The 22,924-nt window shown below is 37.9% G+C and overlaps 1 protein-coding gene across 2 annotated transcripts; it reads right to left on the bottom strand.

The window, feature by feature from the left end:
* Window positions 1-2,431: 2,431 nt before the first annotated feature.
* mkxb (mohawk homeobox b) lies at window positions 2,432-20,927 on the bottom strand. Of its 2 annotated transcripts, none has more exons than XM_056264674.1 (7): window positions 20,670-20,927; window positions 20,102-20,373; window positions 18,568-18,715; window positions 14,923-15,076; window positions 14,378-14,701; window positions 3,299-3,332; window positions 2,432-3,211 (listed from the first exon to the last, which is right to left on the bottom strand). In XM_056264674.1, the coding sequence occupies exons 2-7, from the start codon at window positions 20,272-20,274 to the stop codon at window positions 3,025-3,027; spliced, it is 1,020 nt and encodes a 339-aa protein (XP_056120649.1). In that variant the 5' UTR covers window positions 20,275-20,373; window positions 20,670-20,927; the 3' UTR covers window positions 2,432-3,024. The 2 variants fall into 2 exon arrangements, with proteins under 2 accessions (XP_056120649.1, XP_056120651.1); XM_056264676.1 differs by having other exon boundaries at window positions 20,666-20,927.
* Between the last annotated feature and the right edge of the window lie 1,997 nt (window positions 20,928-22,924).

Here is a 22,924-nt window from a genome sequence, read left to right on the forward strand (position 1 = left end):
AGAATTGCTTATGACTTCCTGTAGCCACAAAACCAAACACTAACCAGCACCCTCTCTTCTAATTCATGGGTTTTAAATTTGTCCTAGTCTGTATATCACTTTGCGTTATGTAGTGGAAATTAGGAGAAATTATGTCTTACAATTGTTTTGTAGAACTTGTAGAAGTGTTTATACCTTGTTTTGCCACAGTATAGTGTCTTTTGAAGTCCGTATGAATGTCTGTTCAAAATGCTATCCTCATTATTACGTAGTTTCTAGTAAATGAACTCCAGATGAGCATGTATGTCTGTGGCACTCACATAGAGGCAGGAAATTGATACCTACAGCTCCATATTAGTTTAACAGGCCATATATGAAATGTTTCTATACTGTGCACTACATACACAAACTCTGAAATATACAATGAACATGCTAATCAAAACAAATGTCAGACGTTTTCACACTGATGTGTGGCAGTTCATGTCACTCATCAGTATCATGGTCATCTTTCCTTTCATTCAACTGATTACATAGGACTCTGCTTGTCAGAAAGAAAAAGTATCTGTCTTTATGCACCCCTAGTCAAGGCCTGGGCTCTCAAGAAATATATTTATGCAATTCCAAATGTATGGATTTTTGGGTATGGGTACTTGTCCTAACATTAGCAACACGTTAGCTGTTTGAAAACTTGGTCAAGCAAAAGGCTAATCATTATGAATTACCGTTATGAGTTCGACGTTGTAAAGAACAATACCATTGTGCAGCGTTTACAACAGTGTACTACAATGGTATTGTTCTTTACAACGTCGAACTCATAACGGTAATTCATAATGATTAGCCTTTTGCTTGACCAAGTTTTAAACAGCTAACGTGTTGCTAATGTTATAAATGTAATGAATTATTATTTTATTATTACAGTAAAGTTGACCGAGTGAATCTCTGAGCTGGTGTGTGTGAGTGGAGGCGGGGCTAATTAGCATAGTAATCACAATAGCAGCATCTAGTGGTGAGGTTGCGATTTGCAACCAACAGTTACGGTGGGCAACAGGAAAAGTCGTCGTCGTCTGGAGACAGCAGAGAGTAGCCAGTTAAGCAATGAGGTTTCTTTACAAAGATAAATTAAGAAATGATGTTTACTTTATTATTCAGTAAAACGATATGTTCTTGCGAATATTATTGTTACTTGTTCATCATTGTGTCAGTGTTTTATTCGCTGACTTTAGCTAGCTTCCTTGCACGAAGAACAACATAGTGACGAAACGCGTTTGTCCGTTTAGGGCTACTGTAGAAACATGACGGCGCATTTCAATGTAAGCGGACCCGCGGTGTATGTATATAGAAATGGCTCATTATAAGGTAATAAAAACACAACGGTTCATTAAGTAAGGTCTTTATACACCACTGAAAACATATTTATGTATATGATATTGCATTTCTGTCAACGGATCCTCCTAAATATTACACAATGCACCTTTAAATTAAGCAATTGGTGTTTACATTGAAGCTATTTTAAGGCATGAATATCTTTTTCCCCAAAGAAAAAAAACCGTTTAAATATGTCATTTTGGTGATCAAAGATGAGTTTTAAGGGATAAAAGTTTTGACTATAGGGGGACTTTTATAAAAAATTACATTTCAGAAAATGCCTTCAATGCAACTTCAACACCACACCACAATCTGTAAGCTTTTCAAATATCGACAAATCTCCATTTTACAAAGAATATGATTTTGTAGATGTACAGTAAGTAATTTCTAATTGTGATTTTGATGGCATGGTAGGATCTGTCCAAAGTTCACTCAACGCACTGGTAAAGAAACAATCAGATTCCATAAGCACTGAATTCAACTTTTATATAAACATCTCTATGATGCCTGGAACTGAAACTACATCAAAATCAACAGATTTCCACCGATGTTACACTGTCTCCTGCTCCCTCTCCATTTCAGTTAGAGGTGTTTTACTATTTGTATTGGGCTCTTTGTGTTGATTCAGCAGGTGCATTTGACCACTGAATGATTAGATGAGGGTAAGCCAGAAGAATGGGGACTATTATGTTTTAGTCTTCCTTGAAGCATGGGTGGGGAGAAATAAGACTGCAGAGCAAAACACAGAGCATGTGGTCAGGTCTGTAAGGAGATATAACAGGGCAGACAGTATATTCAATTCCACATTCTCACTGCTGGCTGAACCGTTTTAATGCACACAGCGAGACTCAAACATAACGGACTGTTCAAACAGCCTATCTAGAAGAGCTATCAGGTACATAACTGAAATGCAAATGCTTATCCAACATGGTCAAAGAACAGCAGAGCTCTTTGCAGATGTCAATGGTAACTGTTTCGGCATGGGTAGTGTTAGTTGCTTTGCTCAAAATGTGGCTCTGACCCTGTATATTCCACACTGGATTAGGTGAAAATTATGGCAAAACAAACAGAGATGAGAGGAGCACACTTTATCAAAGCGCAACTGTATTTTATTGAGAAACTTTTATTTGCTCTCAACTGACTCTGTTTTGCATGATAAACTTCACAGGCAATGACACATGAATGCATTTAAAAGCTATCCATTAAAAAAAAGGAAATAAACTTCCTCTATATGTCACACCTGCCAAAACAAAACACAAGAATCCACATTTATATGCCATTGCCATAGGATGACAATAATCCTGTGTCAATTAGAATCAAAAATGAACATAACTTAGGAAAATGAATACATATATGATGAATATATTACATTTTAGCCACTGTATTTCAGAAATGATGACAGTATAAATCAAAAAGAGTCAGATTTGTGTGCTTCTGTGTTTAGTGGTAGTGACCGTCCACACATCAAACTCTCCTCTCTGCGTCATTTTTCAACAGACAGTGGTAAAAAAAAAAACACATAAAAAAATAGGCACACTGGTCAACATGTATTTTTCCTCTCAGAAAAGGCTGCTGTGGATCATTTTCAACTAAATTATTGCATGTAGTACATAGTCAAGTGTTCAGGTAGTCTTTTAGCAATTTTGACCTAGTACAGACCGCTGTCCAGTCCGTTAGCCACTAATGTTGGGGTTGCACTTTGACAGTCTTAATCTCCGCTATATGGGAAGACTTCTGGATGATACAGCTGGTGGTGCCCGGCGCGGCGCTCTCCTTCCCTTGGGCCAGGTTGGTCAGGGCCATGGCGGCGTGGAGCTCTTTCCAGTAAGTCTCATTATTTCCTCCTCCGCCACCTTTACGAGCGCCGCTGTTGCCAAATAGAGAGGACATGGTTAATGAGGAGTTTTAGCAGTACCTAAAAACCTTATGATTCATTAGTCGACAGCATTCTTACCTGTCGCTCTGGCGCTTGCCACAGTCCAACGTCACTGAAAATACAGTTAGGTGAAATGAGTTATAAACTGGTCTTTGCTAAAAGTTGGCACATCATTTCTGCAGCTAATGAAACGTCCCTGAGCTCCTCTCTCCCCATATCGACGGAATGGATGTGTAAACGTGTTTTCACGTGTGGTTGTACAATGTACATGGGTGAATAAGAGGGTGTTTGCCGAGCTCGGGGAGGTTTAAGTGGAGCTCTGCAGTCTGTGCCTACAGCCACATTCATGCTCAGGCCAACACAAATGCAATTATGCTTTCCCCTGCGCTCTCGAGATGGAAAAAGGATATCTGCTCTGTGTCAAAAACAGACACGTTGTTCCACCACTCTGCAACTGATTTGCATTTTAAAATTATTACACCCTTTCCTTTAGCTAATGACTATTTAAATGATTCTGAAGTTGCGATAAAGTGCCCCTATTATGCTTTCTTGAATATTACCTTTCATGCAGCGTGTAATATAGCTGTTTGTGAATGTAAAAGGTCTGCAAAGTTTTAAAGAGCAGAGTGCACTGCAAATAAAGGTATTGTCTCCTAAAAGATAGAATCGATTCTGAACTGAAAATGAGTCATTAGTAATTCTATTCTTACGTTTCCCGTCGTTTTCCGACGCACACTGTAAACCAACCACAACAGACTGGGCCATCTCACCAATCAGAGCAGAGTAGACCAATCACAACAGACTGGGCAATCTGACCAATCAGAGCAGAGTAGACCAATCACAACAGACTGGCCTGTCTGATCAATCAGTGCAGAGTAGACCAATCACAACAGACTGGGCTGTCTGACCAATCAGAGCAGAGTAGACCAATCAGAGCAGAGTAGACCAATCACAGCAGACTGGCCTGTCTGACCAGTCAGAGCAGAGTAGACCAATCACAGCAGACTGGCCTGTCTGACCAATCAGAGCAGAGTAGACCAATCACAGCAGACTGGCCTGTCTGACCAATCAGAGCAGAGTAGACCAATCACAGCAGACTGGGCTGTCTGACCAATCAGTGCAGAGTAGACCAATCGTAACAGACTGGGCCATCTGACCAATCAGTGCAGAGTAGACCAATCACAACAGACTGGCCTGTCTGACCAATCAGAGCAGAGTAGACCAATCACAACAGACTGGGCCATCTGACCAATCAGTGCAGAGTAGACCAATCACAACAGACTGGCCTGTCTGACCAATCAGAGCAGAGTAGACCAATCACAACAGACTGGGCCATCTGACCAATCAGAGCAGAGTAGACCAATCACAACAGACTGGGCTGTCTGACCAATCAGAGCAGAGTAGACCAATCACAACAGACTGGGCCATCTGACCAATCAGAGCAGAGTAGACCAATCACAACAGACTGGGCTGTCTGACCAATCAGAGCAGAGTAGACCAATCACAACAGACTGGCCTGTCTGACCAATCAGAGCAGAGTAGACCAATCAAAACAGACTGGGCCATCTGGCCAATCAGAGCAGAGTAGACCAGTCACAACAGACTGGCCTGTCTGACCAATCAGAGCAGAGTAGACCAGTCACAACAGACTGGCCTGTCTGACCAATCAGAGCAGAGTAGACCAATCACAACAGACTGGGCCATCTGACCAATCAGAGCAGAGTAGACCAATCACAACAGACTGGGCCTTCTGACCAATCAGAGCAGAGTAGACCAATCACAACAGACTGGGCTGTCTGACCAATCATTGCAGAGTAGACCAATCACAACAGACTGGGCCATCTGACCAATTAGAGCAGAGTAGACCAATCACAACAGACTGGGCCATCTGACCAATCAGAGCAGAGTAGACCAATCAGAACAGACTGGGCCATCTCAGACCCCAACTTTTCAGACTCTTTGAGAAATGAGGTGATGTGCAATGTATATTATGAGAAAATTTGTGTTTTTGACCTTGTATGCATGTAAACCTATTCTAGGAGATCTCCGAAACAAAATTAGGAACCTGAAAAATAGCACGATAGGGGCACTTTAAAGGAACAGTTCACCCAACATGAAAACAAAGATGTCACTCTAGGTATGTTTCCATCTAAAGTTGCGCAAATTTAGCATTTTTCCATCCAGCGAGGTGAAGAGAACAAAACCGTCCGTCACTTCCCGATAAACTGCCTCAAAATACTTTATCATTGAGAAAAACTTGCAATAGAAGAAGCCACTTTATATAATAATTTTCGTATAGCCTATAATAAATTACTTGGTTAAGAATTGGTTATATCAGGGAATATCAGCCTGAAGAAAAAGTCAAATATAACATCTCTATTTAACCTTGTTATTGTCTCAGTCGTTTATAGACTTATAGCAAGGCTGGTGAAGTAAATTTTGATCTGTTCTTCAGAAAAAGCTTCATAAGACTTCACTTTAGATCACACTTTAATGGTTCTTTATGAAGCTTGAAAACGACCAGCACATTCTTTAAAATATCTCCTTTTGTGAAATATGGAGGAAAGAAATATGGGTTTGGAACAACATGAGGGTGATTAAATGATGACAGAATTTTCATTTTTGAGTTAAGTTTTAGTAACTAACTGGAAGAAATGAAAGACTGAAACATATTGACAAAGCAACCAACTAGAATTCAACTTTTGTGAGATATTCTTCGCAGATAAACTACACAGACATTCACAAGCTATTTAAAGTTGCTGTCAATGCAAAATGAATGACAGGAAAGATCATATTTGGAGGGAGGACACCTCAAACAAATTGAGATCCATCCATTAAACATTCATGGACATAATATACTTATATTCACAGTCATCCTTTGGAATCAGTTTAATATCGTTCTTTTGTTCTACATAAATCGGGTTGTAATAGTGAAGCTGTCTCTCTTTTCTGTTGAAAGCATCGAGGTTAGTAAAGAAAAATCTTTTTTATGGGAGCCATGAGAGGGAAAGTTGGACGGCAGGCATGAGCACACAAAACGCTATTTTTAATTTTCTTTGCCTAAAACATCTCCAACTCGGATTTCTCAAACAGTATTGGTGCCAAGAACTACTATAAACCATTAATAAATCATTTGGCTTTGGTTCCTGTGTGCTACTGAAAGTCTGTCATCTTTTAACTTCACTTCTATTGTCCACAGATGCTTCGGATCGACTTAACCTAAGGAAAAACACCAGTTCCTCTTGGCTAAAGACAGGAAGGGCTCTATTAGCCAAAATCAAATTAGCTATAAACTGAGATCACAATATAAAACAAATATAGAAAAAGGTTGATAAAACTGTGCTGTGTTTTCTTAACAAATCTGTCTCTTAATTGAATTTTCACTGGAAAAAATCAATCTCCTTGAATTCCAAAGTATTTCAGATATGTGGCAGGGTAATCTTTCCAGCTAGCATGTGGCACATGGTGGTTTTACTCTGGAAAATTCAACAAACTCACACTTAAAGTTCACACAAATAGCTGTACGCAACCCATTTTACTTCTGCAATGTTATACATTTTCAAGTAAAACAGGATATTTGATGATGAAAAAAGATTGTATCAATCAGGAATTGATTGGATTGAATGCAAAAGCCTGAATGAATGTAGAAACAGTGCCTGAGTAGATTGTTTGCACTTATGGCGCTTTTCCATTACCAGTACCAGCTCGACTCGCCTCGACTCGGCTCGCTTTTCACTCCGTTTTCCATTGCAGAAAGTACCGCCACAAATAGTACCGGTCGTCATAGCGACGCCTTTCGTTCCTCGTTGCCCCATCAAGCTCTCGCTGGATCCTCTCTTCGGCAACCAAACAAAGGAATGTCTGCACCTCCTCGTTTGACCACGGCGTATTCTTCCGAGTTGCCATAATAATAGTAGTAAGTTTAGTAACTATCTCTGGCCAAACTATTTAAAAATCGCGGGGTTATTCTGGATACTCCATCTGGCGCGTTCAATGATGACGCAGATTCTCTGTGACCAATCAGCAGTCGGCATTGTTTTCACGTCACATTTTAGTATCGGCTTAGCTCGCCTCAACTCGCTTAGAACCTCGCCGGAGGTGGTACGAAATAAAGTACCCGAAAGCAGGTACAGGTACAACTTTTACACAGTGGAAAACCAAACAAAGGCGAGTCGAGTCGAGTCGAGCCGAGCCAAGGCGAGCTGGTACTGTGTAGTGGAAAAGCGCCATTAGTTAACATGATCCAATAGCCAAAGTGACATCTGCTATTGTTTCAGAAGAAAAAGATCATGTTATTACCCAATTGGCCGGTTTCACAGATAAGGATTAAGCCTAGTCCCAGACTAAAATGCATTATTGAGCTGTTTTAACTCAAAGGAACTTGCACTGACGTATCTTAAAATATGTCACTGTCAATATTTTGTCTCAAGATGCACACCAGTAATGTTTTTGTTTTTTTCTTTATAATGCCCATTTATAAAAGCTACTTAAATTGCCTATTTGAATTAAGGGCTAAACCTGGCTTACTCTAAGCCTTGTCTGTGAAACTGGGTTTATTATCAAATATTACAAATACACTCACCTAAAGGATTATTAGGAACACCATACTAATACTGTGTTTGACCCCCTTTCGCCTTCAGAACTGCCTTACTTCTACGTGGCATTGATTCAACAAGGTGCTGAAAGCATTCTTTAGAAATGTTGGCTTATATTAATAGGATAGCATCTTGCAGTTGATGGAGATTTGTGGGATGCACATCCAGGGCATGAAGCTCCCGTTCCACCACATCCCAAAGATGCTCTATTGGGTTGAGATCTGGTGACTGTGGGGGCCATTTTAGTACAATGAACTCATTGTCATGTTCAAGAAACCAATTTGAAATGATTCGAGCTTTGTGACATGGTGCATTATCCTGCTGGAAGTAGACATCAGAGGATGGGTACATGGTGGCCATAAAGGGATGGACATGGTCAGAAACAATGCTCAGGTAGGCTGTGGCATTTAAACGATGCCCAATTGGCACTAAGGGGCCTAAAGTGTGCCAAGAAAACATCCCCACACCATTACACCACCACCACCAGCCTGCACAGTGGTAACAAGGCATGATGGATCCATGTTCTCATTCTGTTTACGCCAAATTCTGACTCTACCATCTGAATTTCTCAACAGAAATCGAGACTCATCAGACCAGGCAACATTTTTCCAGTATTCAACTGTCCAATTTTGGTGAGCTCTTGCAAATTGTAGCCTCTTTTTCCTATTTGTAGTGGAGATGAGTGGTACCCGGTGGGGTCTTCTGCTGTTGTAGCCCATCCGCCTCAAGGTTGTGCGTGTTGTGGCTTCACAAATGCTTTGCTGCATACCTCGGTTGTAACGAGTGGTTATTTCAGTCAAAGTTGCTCTTCTATCAGCTTGAATCAGTCGGCCCATTCTCCTCTGACCTCTAGCATCAACAAGGCATTTTCGCCCACAGGACTGCATCATACTGGATGTTTTTCCCTTTTCACACCATTCTTTGTAAACCCTAGAAATGGTTGTGCGTGAAAATCCCAGTAACTGAGCAGATTGTGAAATACTCAGACCGGCCCGTCTGGCGTTCAATCTCCTGGAGTTCAGGAGATTGTTTTGACCAGGACCACACCCCTAAATGCATTGAAGCAACTGCCATGTGATTGGTTGATTAGATAATTGCATTAATGAGAAATTGAACAGGTGTTCCTAATAATCCTTTAGGTGAGTGTACATCCATAATAAGACAAACAACATACATAAAGAAAGTAAGTTCTCATTTCAATTTGAACTTTAATCACTCACGTGCATCTCCAACTAATTTTAGTCTAAGACAAAAACAAGCCCAATTTTGCTTATTTTTACCCTGTTTTTTTATGTCATCACAGAACTTATTGCCACGTGGCGATGCCTCTGTGTGACTTATAATGGCCAAAATACTCGTAAATGTTCCCTTGTCTCCTTTAAAATGTGATCTCAAGCTTTTGAGCAACATTCTCACAGCTATCAGTAGCTGAGCATATGATCCGTTCCGAACTACAGAGTTATGATGTGAAAATATTGACCTTTTTGCTTTATGATATTTATATGGAAAACCATTTGTTTTTCATCTAAGGGAACGGTCTCGAGGTCACAGGCACGCTTCACTGATACAATGACATTTCAGCACTGACTGCGTGAAATTGACACTTCATAACGTGAAAAATCAATGAAGTAATTAAAATAATTACAAGTTTTAATGTCAATGATGGCATCACAATGGTACAAAACAACAAATGACAGAAACTGAACTGTTGCTTTCTTGGAATGAAGGAAACATTCCCGACAGCCTCTGGTTTTACAGTGGCTTTGAGGGAGCAGTTTTGTTGTTACTTTATACATTTAATATGGCAGGTTAGGAGCAAGATGAAATACCAAAATAACTGCCAAAGAAATGACTGAACTGTAATTTTTGAAAACTAAAATGGACTTTTTTGTCCATTTAGGACATATAAGGAAATGTCAGGCAGGATTGTCAGACTGGATGTGAAATAATATACAGAAATTAAAGTTGGTGACCAGGGGCTGTAAGAAGAATCAGAGCAATAGTCCATACGGATGCAATGTAGTTCTCAAACCTCATTAGTGCATTACGAGCAAATTCAAATTAGGTTATGATTGGTTATGAGACACACGAGAATCAGTACTGATTGGCATGAGTATTGGTGATGACGTTCCACACACAAAGCTATCATGAAAGGAGACAGGTCGTATGGATACTATGATGATTCTTATTTTCTATTTACCATTCATTTCATTGTATAAGCGCAGCTTGAACATTCTCCAGAATATCTGTTTTTTATGTTCCTTGGAAGAAAAAATCGAATATTGAAAACATACCGGTTATTGAATATTCATTTTGGAATTAACTACTTCTTTAACATGGGATTTTGTGGTTTATTCATTAAGCAAATTTGCAATGCCGGTCTTTAAACGAGATGTTGCTCTTTGTACTGTATTTCACTGTCAATTTTAATGTCCTTATCATGTTTGGCAAAAGTCAGGACAAAGAGGCATTACAGAAAAGCTTTTCTGTTTTTGTTCTGAACAGGACACAGTGTGATCAAAAGAAAACTTATTTCCTAAACACACGCCTATTTGATCTAAAAGAAGAATTTAAAAACTTAATATCCATATCAAAAACATATAGAGGGTATGCGCATGACGTCACCGTCAGCCGGAGTAAATGCGGTCACGCCCACAAGTGGCAAAAAGACTGAGCGGCAGCATTTGTTTTCAGCGTGAATGCCGTGAAAATCACACAAAACACATCTAAAACGGGAAAGAGCTTTGCGATTGACTGTACAACTAGATTTGACCAGAAATCTGAGGTACTGTATATTTTTACAGACTGCAAAAAGCTACAGAACAGACTATATTCTGCATAATTGGATGTTTTTAAATAAACTGACAAAAAACTATACAAGTTTTAGGGCTGGACGATATGATGATATAGAGTATAACATTAATGTAAGTGATCACTCGGATTTAGACCTATCTATATTGTATTTATATAAAACGTTTACAGGCAAATTGTCTTCATTTATTTCCCCGGCGTCGAAATCAGGCACATATAAATGTCAGGAAACGCGATTCCTGGCTGCATGTCAATATCCATGGATCACTAGATCTTTGATAAGTTGTAAGGAACACTATATCGAGTCCAACTTTTAGTTTAAACTGATAATAGTTTGTTTTACTAACGTTAACGCAGTTTCCCCTATTAACTCCAGTCACGCAGCAGCTCTTCTGCCACTCAGTCCCGCTGAGGGCGGCGTTTTCCGGCGGGGAAGTGACGTTAATGCATTCCCTCTATTAGCCTAATCGTCATAAAGCATGCTCTGTAGTCCATAATGTTATAAATAAACTTATGTTGTTATGCAGTGCATTGTTAGAACGCTAATGTTCATAACAAACACCTGCATGTTTTTATGTACTCATGCAATACTACATCATAAACGGAAAAAAAAGCAGAGTTTTCCCAAAACGGGACCATTCCGAAAGGGCACAGAGGCAAAATAAACAGAGCGGTAGAACATTTTGAAATGTTGCGGTGGAATTATGTTAATGATGAATTTGACTCAACTCCTTTGGCAACACTAAAGCATTTGCTTTCATGAGGCATCAGCAGGTGTTCCTATAAGCTCCGACAGAACAGAGTCCAGGAACCTTCCACTCACCAATCAAACCATACGAAACCGTAGCTTTACATTCAAGTTTATTATTATTTCTAATGGGATTCACAAAATCTTTCAATGCATTTGTCTCCATTTCATTTTTTGGTTCCTCTTTATTTCGATAGTCCACTTTAGACATTCTACTAACTATAAGTAACTTGTCAACTTACTCTCATTAGAGTATTAGTAGACTGCCAGTAGACTGTTAGGTTATGGTTAGGTGTTAAGGTTCGGGTTAGAAGAATAAGTTGACTTGTAGTTTACTTATAGTATTTTGGGGGAGCATCAAAATAAAGAGTTAGCAGATATTAAGCAGACAGTCTAATACTCTAATGTGAGTTAGTTGACATGTAGTTACAAAGTTACTTATAGTTAGAATGACTAAAGTGGACTATCGAAATAAAGTGTTAACCAGTTTTTAAATGTACTCAAATTTTGTCCATCTTAAGTTAGGGATAGTTCACTTTGAAATTAATTTTTGGTATGTTTTAGCTTACCTCAAGAGCAGTTTGTGTGAGAAAATGAACAGTATTTATATCGGTTTTACCTCTTGTAAACACAGCCACGTCCAAGTGATCTCTCGCGCGTGTACGTCACTCATTGTTTACACAGAACAGAGATTGTAGGTAAGACGGCTAATTAAAATGGTACTAATTTGCGCTTATCTGGGATGTTTAAACCGTCGTTAAAAAATAAATAAAATAAAACAATTGTATGAGTGACGTAGACGCGCGCGAGAGATCACTTCCGGCGCTTTCCGGCGCTTGCCGGAAAAGACCAAAGGGCGCCATCAGATCACTTGGACGTGGCTGTGTTTACAAGAGGTAAAAACGATATAAATACTGTTCGTTTTCTCACACAAACCACTCGTTTCGTGCCATCATTGTGTACTTACATTTACGAGTCATTAAATCATGTTTAATTTGGACTTCTCTGTGCATGCTCTTTGAGGTGGTGACCATAGACCTGCATTATATGACTGACAGACAAGAACGGTTTGACCTAAAAATATCAAAATTGAAACTACTGCGGAAACAAAGACACCTACATCTTGGATGCCCTTGAGGTAAGCTAAAACGTACCAAAAATTAATTCCAAAGTAAACTATCCCTTTAAGTTAACACACCAAGTACAGTAACTTGATATTTCAGCAAGTTAGAGCAAACTATGTTATTCAAAACCTTTGTAAATTTCTCGTTTTCATGGAACACAAAAGAAGAAGTTTAGCATAGTGTTGATGCTGCAATTTTCCATACAATGGAATTGAATGGTGACCAGGGCTTGTCAACATCCAAAAAAACAAACTATATATAAGTACTGTAAAAGTTGTCTATATGACTATAGTTTATCCCCTGAAGTCCTAACATAGTTTTGTCAATGAAACAGCCCTAAACATTTCTAGTTCAGTCATAAAACAGAGGGCACAGGCTGATGGGTCCTTTACATGCGATCTGCAAGCAAACACGTCATTATCAGCATGACACAAGCTGATTGGCTTCTGCTGATCCTGCAGCCAATGAGATTGCTCGCTCAACATTTAAATAGTCTGGTTCAGTGCTCGCTGTTAGATGGACGTGCAGCAGCTCTCACAGTTCCTCTGAAACCCTCCACCTCCCCAGCTCCACCTGCCTAGATCTGCTACGGGATTTATGTATGTCTATTCATGCAGCAGCAGCAGATCTTACATACTGGGAACCCCCCATCACTGCATATTTTGTATGTCCCTCCCCCTTCAATAACATGCTAAAACTATTCAGCAGAGTTGTCATTATTTAAATAAATAGATCATGAGTTGTGTCGACTAATTTTATGGTGCTCTTTGCTTTAAAGGGATACTCCACTTTTTTTGGAAATAGGCTCATTTTACAACTCCCCCAGAGTTAAACTGTTGAGTTTTACTGTTTTTGAATCCATTCAGCCGATCTCCGGTTCTGGCGGTACCACTTTTAGCATAGCTTAGCATACATCATTGAAGTGGACAAGACCATTAGCATTTCTAAAAAAAAAAATGACCAAAGAGTTTCGATATTTTTCCTCTTTTTCCTATTCTCCTGCGTAATAATCAAGAAACTTTACTGCCGTACCATGAGTGCAGCAGGCGTAATTATCTTGGCCAGGTCGCGGTTGCAAATGATAACCTGTTCTCAACCGATTAACCTGGTTAAATAAAGGTAAAATAAAAAATAATAAAATAAAATAAAATGATATGACGCAGCGCCTGAAAATAGGCTACCTTCTGTCAACACAACAAAACTTTACTGCCGTACCATGAGAGCAGCAGGCGTAATGATATGACGCAGCGCCTGAAAATAGTTCCGTTGTGTTGACGGAAGGTGGCCTATTTTTAGGCGCTGCATCATATCATTACGCCTTCTGCTCTCATGGTACGGCAGTAAAGTTTCTTGATTATTACGCAGGAATGAGAGTATAGTTCCTAGCCATATCAGCCTAGAAAATCGCAACTTTACATTTTCCGTCGGTCTTAGTGCACGATGTAACTACAGAAGAGTCAAGTTTTAAATAGGAAAAATATCGAAACTCTTTGGTCATTTTTTTTTTAGAAATGCTAATGGTCTTGTCCACTTCAATGATGTATGCTAAGCTATGCTAAAAGTGGTACCGCCAGAACCGGAGATCGGCTGAATGGATTCAAAAACGGTAAAACTCAACAGTTTAACTCTGGGGGAGTTGTAAAATGAGCCTATTTCCAAAAAAAATGGAGTATCCCTTTAAATATGGAAAAGAGCAGTGTGAATATGATGCCTAACATCTTTTGAAAGTCATACAGGTTTGCAAAGACATGAAATTGATAGTTACATTTTTTGAGAGAACTATCCCTTTAACCGTATACAAATACAAAATGTATGACAACCTATATCCTCTTTCCATTCGTACAATTTTCGAAGCTTGAAAGTCTGCGACAGCTCTTACCTGTACGGTAGGTGAAGTTTGCCTCAGCTTCTGATGAGGGCGAGAGCAAATCGTCCTCATACTCGTTGGAGCTAAACGATCCAGAATGGTTCCTCTTCCGAGAGTCCATAACTTTTTCGGAGGCCATTACGTGCCGAAGGGAATCATTTAGATAGCGGTTTAGCAAGCTGTTCTTGTATTTTGGCGGAGAGACGTAATCATCACAAACCGAGGGGTCTGTACTTCGCCCCACCACTTTGCCTCTGCTGTCCTGAATAACGCTCTTGTGCGTGGGTCTGTTATAGTCGGATTCGCTAGCCTGCATCTGTAAAGGATTCTCCCCATCTGTGGAACAATAACACATCAAACTAAAACTTGGCATAACAATAAGGTTCAATTACTATATTGCTGGGGTGAAGACAAAATGCAGTAACTACACAGTTCGACTACGCTTAAATGGATATAGAAATCGTGTTTACAGTTTTAGTTATCACAGTTACCGCATTTTGTCAGAATGCATCAAAATATGTCTGTAGAATGGGTAAATCTCACACATCCGCCCGTACCGTCTGATGTTGCGTCATCACTGCTAATGCTGAGTCTCTCAGCGTTGCCTTGTACATATTTGTTGTACAGTTTTATACGTAAAGCCCAGCTCAAGTCAGGCTGTCGAACTGTGTTCTTGAGCCTACGCCTCGCATTCGCGAACCAGTTTGAGACCTGAAAAAAAAAAAAAAGCGTAATTGTTTAATCAGGAACACCTTTTGGTTTATCTTGCTTGCATTGTCATGTGTAATGTTTCAATAAATAGTTAAAAAATGATGCAATACACAGCTGTGATTAATTTACTCTTCAGAGTCGGGCCACCGTTAAACATTTGCATTTGTTGTTTGTTTGCAGTTTTCTTATGTATATAATATTAGTAATATTCACATACCAATGCATACAATTAAATAATTTACTCCTGCTTTTACAATGGAATATTTCTATCCTTCCGATTTTACTAGGGATCCACCGATATGAAAATATTGGCCGATACCGATAACTCTTTATATTTGCCGATAACCGATATGTTGGCCGGTAAATATAAATCCAAATTTTGATATCATTTTTGAGAGCCTGATTACAAAAACAAAAAGCTCACCATTAAAAGCCATGTCCCAAGCACAAAATTATAATGATGTTCTCATTATAATTTTATGTAGCCTATATGACAGACTTGCACTGCTCATGTTGAACTTAACCGTATTTTCCTTTTTGAAGTGATTCCAATCATATTTCAAGCAATTTAAAACCATCACGGCGAACAGTGAAGTGTCTCAGCTGAAGGAAATAATCCATTATTTATCAGCTTTAATATATCGGCCAAAACCGATAACATTAAAACTGAAAATATATCGGCCGATACCGATATGGTGGCCGATATATCGTGCATCCCTAAAATTTACAGTCAAAATAGTGTGTCAACAGCAGAAATAAGGTTGCGGGCAGTAAATAGAAAGCAGCAAGGTATTATATGCATCATTCACGCAACCCATGCTTCAGTTGCAGAAATGAATTGCATCTAGTTAGTCTGTAAATACAATGTGCATAGTAATGGATTTTTTTTTCTTTGGTAAAAAGTAAACTTTAAAAAATGCAATTGCAAAATATCTTGGACTATATATTAATTATAGTGCTGTTTAGTCAGATCGTCAATGAAAAACGTATGTGACCCTGAAGAGTTATAGAGGGAGGTATTTCAATGAATTTAGACCGACCTGCTCTGCATATTCAAAAAACCCTGCTCTATACGAGAGGATTCTGTTTATGTGTAATATAACTCAATCAAAAGAGATTTCAGTAGAGCTCAGAAAGAGACCTGTTGAAGTTCATAAGACTGGAAGGGTTACATAATCATTTCCAGACTTGGCCCTCCATCCATCCATAATCAGATGATGGTTTACAAATGGAAGAAATTCAGTATGATTGTTACTCCTATGAGTGGTGCTTCAGCAGACTACTAGTGCACTTGATAATGTGTGTGAATTTACCATCAGCGAAATGCTAAAGACGAGGGGGAAACCACTAATGTTGCCTGTCTCACAACTGTTCAAGATTATTCCACAGCACTACTGGAACACTGGTTCACGAACAGTACAGATTTAACAATTGCCATAAGTTTGAGCATGCCAACATCAGAACTTCATCCCAGTTGTGACAAATAATAGTGGGACTATAATGTTGTGGGGGCTGTTTTGATGCCTCTGGGCTTGGACAGTTTACAATCAGAAAGACTAATGAACTCCAAGTTGTACCAAGAAATTCTACAGCAGAACATCAGCGCATCTGTCAGTTATGTTAAACTTGAAAGAGGATGGTTCATGCAACACAACACTGACCCAAAACACAGAAGCGAACAACAATAGAGAAAGATCTATCCAAGTCAGAGTCATTGAAATTCAATTGAAACTCTGGAGCGATATAACAGATCCTTCAAATAAGACACTTTTAAAATACAGCATGTTGAATACAGCTGGGTAGGTGCAGATAAAGAATTTGGTTATATAACGTTGATATGGCCATTGCCTGCAAGATACTTAATATAGGGTTTATGTAATTTTTTCCATTCATGCCACTGTTTCAGACCAGCTGTTTTTGCCCAGATTTGACATTGAACATTGAGTTATGACTCAACGTAGTGCCAAAATTGTTTATCATATAAAATGAATGCATTTCTATTTTTCAAAATGACCAAGAACTGCACAGGCCCAACAATCCGCATAATTGTTAGAATGACATGATCTCTGTTTAATAAATGAGTCCTTATAAATTACAGTTAAGAGTTATTTTTTATAAATAACAGGAGAAGAACAATAATACTTATATTAGTATTATTTGATTAGTACTTGTATTAGTATTAAAAAGTGACAGATGAATTTGCACAAAAGAGTTTGATTGGCTGTGTGGCCTTTAAAGTCACCATGAAATCAAAATGGACAGTTCTTTGTGTTTTTTTTATAAATATTGCAGTATTTATTATAAATGATTTATACGTGCACGTCATAACTTTTTTAATTTTTTTATTCATGTGTCCTCATACATTTTAATCAAAATACTCCTTCTTGCAGCTCATCTCTTCTCTTTTCTGATGATGTGTTTACTGGCGTGAGGGCGGGGCAACCTGTCACTCACATGAGATCGACCAATAGCAAACCACAACCATCCAATGACCCAATCGATTCCCCGTGGACAAAATTAAGTCCCGCCCTACATTTTTTTTCCTAGTTCGAGATGCCGTTTCTCTTTAGGATATACACTACCGTTCAAAAGTTTGGGGTCAGTGAGAATTTTATTTTTATTTTTTGGAGGAAAGAAATCAATACTTTTATTTATCAAGGAATAATTAATTTGATCGAAAGTGACAGTAAAGACATTTATAATGTTACAAAAGTCTTTTGAACTTCCTATTCATCAAAGAATCCAAAAAAAAAAAAAAAAACTGTACAACTGACAGACCAACAACTGTTTCAACATTGATAATAATAATAAATGTTTCTTGAGCATCAAATCCTCATATTATACTGATTTGTGAAGGATCATTTGACACTGAAGACACTGACACTGGTGATGCTGAAAATTCAGCTTTGATCACAGGAATAAATTACACTTTACTATATATTCACACAGAAAAACAGCTGATTTACACTGGAATAATATTTAATACTATAACTGATTTTTGTTGTATTTTTAATCAAATAAGCGCAGCCATGGTTAGCAGAAGAGAATTATTTTAAAAGTATTTAAAATCGTACCGACCCCAAACTTTTGAACGGTAGTGTACGTCACAAAAGGGAATTTCTGCTTCATGTTGACTTTAATGTCAAATACAAAAGATATGTGAAGTGTTTTCTCATCCCATTGTATTTTTCAATTCTAACTATGCATTTTATGCTTATATTATACAGGCAGTTGCGAGTTATTTTTTGCATTAGCTTTGTTTTAATTCAGAACAGATCTGCTACCCATTTTTGGGCTGTAATCCACCAGTGGCTTCAAATCAATGGCATTGTACATTGTTGTGTATGTTGTTTGTTCAAAATGTATTAATAGAACTTATAAGATCAGATAATATTTCACATCTGTACTTCTACATTCTGTAAATGTTTTTGTCAGAGCATATAGCAATCCTCCTGATCTGATGGGATCTGTGTGCTTGTTTTGCCCCTCACCTGGACCAGGGTCATGTGGGAGCCCAGAGCCAGCAGTATCTTCTCAGTTTTGGTGGGGTAAGGGTTGTCCCTGTGCTTATAGAGCCACTGCTTCAGCGGTCGAGCCATATCCTGCAGGGCCTGACGTTTGTGTCGAACCTTCCCTCCGCTGCTCAGGAAAAACAACACGGAGAGGCAAAGATGCAATTTCATATTCCAGATTGGCTGAGGTCAAATGTAAAAGTTTACGGCAATGTCAATGGAGGAAACAATTAATTATACATTACACATATTGATCATTTCTATTAAAAGCCAACATCTGTAACCAGCTGTTATGCAATTTCACAGCAAATTCAGGGAATATACATCATCAGTCATCTATACCGCAAGTCTCTTAAAGAGATGCAAGCTGATTTTTTAACTCAACAAATAATTTATCGCTTAACAAATCATTTCTCCCCTCCATTACTTTGCTGATTTCATAATGATTCTTTGGAATCTTTTCATGCAAAACTAGCTAACAAAAATGACTTTTAATGGGAGATACAGTTGCTTTTTGAGCCTTTAGTTTTGACAAACCGTCAACAAAGCATCCATACCACTCACCACACTATATTAACACAAATTATTGCGCTGTCAGTGCATAATCCAAACATTTTCCATGACTGGCAAGAGACCAGTGATATTGTAAACAAAGCGCAGAGCATTGCTGCTCAAAGTAATGGACCATTTGAAAGAAAATAGTGGATGTCCAATTAGATGCTGTAGATATCCAGAACTGAGACAATCAGCAGATGTCACTGTGGACCAAGTATGTGTAACATTCCTATTTTTACCTTACCTTACATATAGTGATGCCTGACTGGTCATAATAGCTAAATAACAGAAAGAAAATGTATGTACTGTATGAGTTTGAGGAGCACATCTCTGTTATTTTTCCATGATAGTATCCTTAGGAAGTACAAAGATAAGAACTATCTCACTTCCAGTGAGGATGTAGGCTATACTGCTTTCCTACACTGTAAAACAATTATATGAACAGTAAGATATGTTTTTACATTGCTTTAACTCATCAAAACAAGTTAAGCAATTTTCAACTCTTTGAAAAGTTATACAACTTCAACTCATTTTTTAAGTGTTTAATGTAATTTAAGTTGAAATTACCTAAACATCCAAGTTGAGTGTAGCCTACTTAAAAATGTAAGGCAGTGTATTAGTATTAGGTTTTTTTTTTACAGTGTATTAAATTGAAGAAACAACCATGTATAAACAAACTACCACCTCGTGCAAATATTCAATAATCGTCATCATTTTTCCTCGTTCTAATTATCAGCAGTTGAACAAAACTAAACAACAGAGATAACACACGTTTTTCCAAAACGTCTTTTAAATATGAAAAGTATAAATAAACATTAATTGTTCCCGAATATTTACTTATCCATATGGAGTGGGGAAAATGAAAAACAAGTGTCCACGTTAATGCTACATTAATAGTGAGTCACATTCATTTTAGACCGTTTCATGCATCATTTTGTGTAATGGAGCAGATACACACCCATTTCGTCTGTGTTTGAGAGCTTCGGTGCCATCCATCACGTTGTGGCTTGTCAGTAAATCTGAATGTTGTCCATCAATCACCTCTAAATAGCTCCTACTGGTTCTCTCCACATTCTGCTCGGTCTCCTCGAAACGCAACCGATCAAACTTACTGAAGACTGTCGTGTTCATCGCTGCTCTCCATGAAGTGCCATATGAGCCAATGACAATGTAGAGCTCTCCAAAAGTCTGTCCAGGAAAATGTCCTTATAACCTACTGTTATAATGCCTCTGTGAACGAACGGGCTGTTATTTTAAATGTTTCCCCTGATTTCAAAAATAAAATAATATATTTAGGCTGTAGGCTAATTAACTGTGCATATTCAATATATTTCCCTTAATCAATAATGGTTTGAATAATGTAGGCTATTTAGTACATGAATCAACTAACACCAATAGGCAATAAAAAATTATTAAATCAGGCTATATTATTTAATTATATAATTAAATAATTATATTAAACGCCCAATTATATTAAACGAACACAATAGCAAATGTTTTTGCTTAAAAATATAAAAAGCACTTACAAAGTTCTCTTGTTAGTCGCTAAACTAGAGCAACAGTATAATTTGAGTGTCTTCCATCCCATCTGCTGATATTCAACAGCACTGCGCTCAGCAACTGCGGCTCCTCCACTATATCAGCCCAACACTAGAGGGTTTCATTCACACCCCGGAACGTGAATACAGCTCGAATCTCGTCTTTCCCAAAGAGTCCAGAGGCTCGATCGTGTCCGAGCAGCTACTGTGTGTCTGGCTGGAAGCGGGCCTGGATCGTGTCCAGTTGAGTTCTCATATGTAGCTTCCTAACTTTACGGATAACTCTTAGGTACGTTGGTGAGGCTTAGCTCAGCACCCGTGGGACCTTTTGGTTTAAAGCGAAAAGGCAAACAAGCGCTTTTTATCTGAATGTGTCAAGCTCATGTGGTGAAAAGAAGCTAGACCATGTAGTGTCCTTTACTGAACAGGCTAACGTTAGGCTACTAAAAACAACAACTTTAAGAAAACAAATTAGTATAGTGTAAAAAAAAAAAGTATAAAAAAAATTACATTGTAAACTGATTTGGGCTAGTTTGTGATAATGAGGTTGCACATACCATTTAGAGTTAATCTTAAAGTCCCCCTGTAGTCAATAATGGTATCCCTTAAATCTCATATTTGATCACCAAAATTACATATTTAAACATTTTTTTCTTGAAAAAAAATTTATTCATTCCTTAAAATAGTTTGAATGTAACTCTACACACTTGTCTCATTTAGTTTATGCAGTTCTATGAATATGCAAATTAGCTCCGCCTCCACTCACTCACACCAGCTCAGGGATCCACTCGTTGACGATCACATTGACGTGATTGGTTACAAGGAAGTTTGTGACGTCAGAAACACCAACGATTTCAAACTGCGTTTTTGTGACTCTTTGGTTCATTGCAGTTTTAAGGAGAAAACATCAGCAATGGTGTTGACTTATGACTTTGCACATGGTTTGTCTTAAAGCATATTAAAATCACCAAATTATAAAACAGATCGTTCTGGATGGTCCTTGATTCTGATTGGTTGAGCCACGTACGAAGCCGTTGTAAATTACTCCACAAACATACACTTGCGACCGCATTACATTAGTATTACTGCACAAATGCCGTTTGTGATTATTTGCTGCCTGTGTTGCATGGCAACCTCTTTGGAACTACATTGCTTGGCGGAGGAATAAATGTGTTACTTATTGTTGCTGGTGTTTATTTTATGAATAAAATAAATATTAAAATGAATATTTTTATGGAGTAACCGTTTTATAAAAGCAATAAGCCCCACTCCGCTCCGCGTCGCCTAACAACACCCCTTAGCTGTTCTAAATTCACTGTAAAACAGGCTTCACGGGGCTTATTGCTTTATTAAAAGCTTGATTTTCACCACAGGGGGACTTTTGGGTTTGTTTAGCGGTTATGACTGACTGATTATGCCTGATATCTTTTAGCTGAATAGTATGGCAAGCCATTTTGACCTTTATTCATTCCCAGGATATGAATTCTTGATATCAGGAATTTAATTTCCACTAGTAAAAATGTTTATTCTATCAACAATGACGTCATCACTCGCAGAAATACGAATTCAAGAATCAAGAATTGAATTTCAACTGGTAAAAACTATTATTCTTGATATCTAATTTTAGTTTCACTATGTGAATATTTACATTTTTACTAGTAACCACGATATATATAAAAAAAATTAGCAAGAATTGTATTGTATTTCTGATATGTGAAATTCGAATTTCAAATAAAAAGAAATCAATTCTTGATATTGAATTTGAATGAAAATACAATTAAAGATGTCAAGAATTATAGTTTTCATAGTTGAAATTTAATTCTTGATATAATGTATTCGTATTTCTCCGAGATAACGTAATTGTTGATATAAAAAATTTACATTTTTATAGTGGAAATATAATTACTGATATAAAAAATTGCCATTGTTACTAATAAAAATCAAATTCCTGATTTCAAGAATAATTATTTTAACTAGTTGATATTGTAGATATAAAGAATTGTTGATATAAATAATTAATATCCTGGAAATTAATAAAAGTCAAAATGGCTTGCCATAGTATGGGTTTTATCCCGAAAATCACATGAACAAACAGGAAAGCAGCTCTCATCGCAATAGGTTCAAAGACATCGCTTGTCAGTTCAATTTATTTTTGTTCGGTTTATTTATTTATTTATTTATTTTTGCAAATTGGTCTTTTGTGGTATCATATGCAAAGTTGGTTGATAGTTAGCTATTTAACA

Source organism: Rhinichthys klamathensis, unplaced genomic scaffold (assembly GCF_029890125.1).
Source record: "Rhinichthys klamathensis goyatoka isolate OS25496 unplaced genomic scaffold, OSU_Roscu_1.1 h1tg000011l_1, whole genome shotgun sequence".
NCBI classification, from domain to species: domain Eukaryota; kingdom Metazoa; phylum Chordata; class Actinopteri; order Cypriniformes; family Leuciscidae; genus Rhinichthys; species Rhinichthys klamathensis.